The sequence below is a fragment of the Apis dorsata genome, unplaced genomic scaffold (genome assembly GCF_000469605.1).
Source record: "Apis dorsata unplaced genomic scaffold, Apis dorsata 1.3 scaffold_307, whole genome shotgun sequence".
In the NCBI taxonomy this organism is placed as follows: domain Eukaryota; kingdom Metazoa; phylum Arthropoda; class Insecta; order Hymenoptera; family Apidae; genus Apis; species Apis dorsata.
Genome location: NW_006263579.1, coordinates 156,816 through 159,976, shown reverse-complemented (window position 1 = coordinate 159,976; position 3,161 = coordinate 156,816). Strand labels below are relative to the sequence as shown.

General features: G+C 48.7%; 1 protein-coding gene across 1 annotated transcript in view; it reads right to left on the bottom strand.

Annotated features, from left to right (window-relative positions):
* Window positions 1-3,161, bottom strand: part of LOC102672401 (Down syndrome cell adhesion molecule-like protein 1 homolog) — a 74,523-nt gene that overhangs the window by 36,385 nt on the left and 34,977 nt on the right. Inside the window, 1 exon segment of the mRNA XM_031511334.1 lies at window positions 115-551. Within this exon segment, the coding sequence (XP_031367194.1) occupies window positions 115-551 (437 nt within the window).

The following is a 3,161-nucleotide window of genomic DNA, read 5'->3' as shown; positions in this document are numbered from 1 at the left end:
AAAAAAAAAAAAAAAAAAAAAAAAAAGATATATACTCAATGCCCTTAAACCAAATCGTTAAATAAAAAACTCTCGCCTTTATCCCCTTTATCCCCCTATTTGAAGAAAACTCACATCGTCCACCGAGTTTGAGCTCTGCCGTCGCCTGGGCGCTTTCCTGGTCGTTTCTGACGAAGCACTGGTACATCCCCTTGTCCTCCTTCTTCACGCTCTCGATCCTTAACACTGCCTCCTCCAATCCAAGCGGTTTCCCGTCCTTGAGCCAGGAGACGGTCTTGATCGGGTTCCCTCTCACGTTGCAAGTAAATGTTGCCGGCCTGCCGAAGTCGATCGTCTGGGTGCTCGGCTCGATCTCAGCCCCCAACGGCGCCGTCACGGTGAGCACCGTCTCCACGCTCTCCCCGCCCACCGAGTTGTTCACGATGCAAAGGTATTTGCCCGAATCCTCGACACGCGCTTCGCGGATGATCAGTGTCCCGCTAACCTGGCGGACGCGCTCGTTCAATTGGACTGGTTGACGGCGGGACGAGCCCTCGATGAACTTGTACCATCTGAAACGAGACATGGCAGGCGGGGATTGTGATTTGCCATTCGGTCGGCCACCGATATTTTTTTCTTCGACAATTTCTTTCGATTCTTTTTTCTTTTTTTTTTTTTTTTTTTCCTCCCGGATCCGATCGGATGGAAACACGAAGCGAATAGAAAGAGACGTTCGACACTAGGGGCGGGGAGGGAGAGGCGATCGCGCGAAAAAGTGGATTCGACGAATAAAGAGATGTATGCATGTATGTATGTATATAGAGGTCGCCATCGGTGCGTTTCTATTCGCTTCGCGCTTCTTTCCCATCTTCCATGTTCCGAGTATATATATATATATATATGTACATATATATATAGGCAGGGCTTTGGGCGTCTCTGGGCGCGGGCTTTTGCCTCTACTGCCGGCTCATTAGCGCGTGTCTCGCTACGACACAAGTACGCAAACTTAATGAAAAAGAGAGCTCGAGACAACAGCTGGAGCGTAAATAGCGGTCGTGAAGCAGAGCAGGTCGGAGAGGATACGGGTGGGGGGAGGAGGGATTTACGAAGGCTGGCGAACAACAACAACAACAGCGACAACTTGGTTACTGAGAGGAGGGATTTACTGAAAAATAAAAAAAAAAAAAAGAAAAGAGTGCGCAAAGAGAAGAAGCGTAGGTTCTTTTTCTTTTCTTTTTTCCCTCGATAACACGCTCGAGTCGGAGCGAGAGATCGTGAAACGGAAGGAGAAGAGAAAGGACGGGGATTAAAAAAAGATCAACTCTCGATCCTCGCCACGTGGTGAGCGAATGCGAGATATAATTGCCTACGGAATCGGATTCGGGGGCGAGAGAACTCGAGAAAATTCGAAAATTCTAGATTAGGAAAGATGGAAATAAGCTTCTCGCGCGTGATATTTTGAAAATAAAAGAAAAAAGGCGGATACACATAGATGGGGGGGGAGTTCGGGGAAGCAATCGAGCGACACGGCGTGTAAAATGAGAAATTGTGCAAACAGACAGAAATCGCGCGACATTGCAATTACGAGGGAGCAAGGGGGAACAAGATCACGAAAGAAGACGAAATTAATCCTGTGGCAAAGCGAGAGAAAGAGAGGGCGGTGATGGCGGTGGTGGTGGTGGTGGCGGCGGTGAAAAAACACGAACGGATGAACGGAGGCACGAAGGTGGCGAGGACTTACCAGCCAGATATCGTGGGACTTATTGGAGGTGTGCAGGTGCAGGGCAACATTGTTGGCCCCTGTTTGATCGGGTGACACCCTCTCAGGCACCGAGGTTACCGAAGGAGAAGAGGGCCCGCATCCTTTTCAGAGTCTAGCGTCCGTCACCTATTCTCGTGGGGGGTTGTGTGCGCCACACGTGGGGGAGGGGGTTCCAAGTTGGCGCTGAAAACCAACATTTTTGTCCGATTGGCCCCGAGTATACATCGAGTATATATTTCACCAATTTTCCTCTCCTCTCCTCTCTTCTCTTCCTTTCCTCGCGCCGTAACGACGTAATTTCTCCTCTCTTTTTTCTTTTCCTTTTTCTCGCCTTCCTCGCATTTCCGCGTTCTCTCGAATCGCGGAGAATAAAAAAAAAAAGAAAGAAAAGAAACGAGCGACAACGAAATAAAATCGCCAATAAAGGAATCGAAATTCTTATCGACGAAAATTTGCCCTGTGATATATTATCGTCTCTCTCTCTCTCGCTCATCCGTCGTTTCTTTCTCGTTAAATCATTCGCGAGAGCGGCGTTGGGATCTCACAGCTGTGCACATGTTTCCCTTTTTCCTTTTTTTCCTTTTTCTCTGTTCCCTTCTCTCTCTTTCTCTCTTTTTTTCCACTCGAGGCTACCTTTGTTCTCGTTTCACCCTTATCTTTTTTCTCTCACGGCAATTTCCACGGAGTTTGCCTTCGTTTCATCTCTCTTTTCTCTCTCTCTGTACTAGTCGTTCCGTCGAACTCTCGGTTCCTCCTCGTCGACTTCTCGGATTTTTTGCGGATTTACCGCCACCCGACACCCGGGGTAGAGGGTAAGGATGGAACGCTTCGAAAATAGGATCCGTGCTCTGCGGAGCAAGACCAAACGACCAAACAACAACAAAAGAAAAAAAAGAGAAGCTATACGGAATTCGTGTGTACCTAGAGATCGGGGCAGGAAAGCCTTGTGCCGCACACGCCAGCGCCAGAGACTCGCCCTCTACCCCGCGGTACTTATTAAGGCCGTCTCCAGTCCCTTTTGGGCCAGTACGACCGGACGGTTCTGGAAATCGATATTCGGTTCATTGCCCCGATTAGAATACAACCATTACATCGTTGTACCCCAAAAACACATCGTCTCGTCCTTTTCTCTACGTTCGTCCGTCCAGATCAGATTCGTCACCCTCTCATCAAAGTTATAAATAAAAACTTGCTCTCCGCGAGGAGGAGGCTCTTCCGCGTATATATATAATCTTTCGCGTTCTTTCGAAAAATTATTTTTCGATCGATTTCCACGCGGTGAGACCCTCTCCTCGCGAGGAACGAAACGCTACGTACCTTCTCCTCCTCCTCCTCCTCCATGGTCTGTCTCTACGAGCGAGTATCTTGAGAAACACAATGCATGCGTACTTACCCGACGAGGCCGGTGATCCGAACCTGT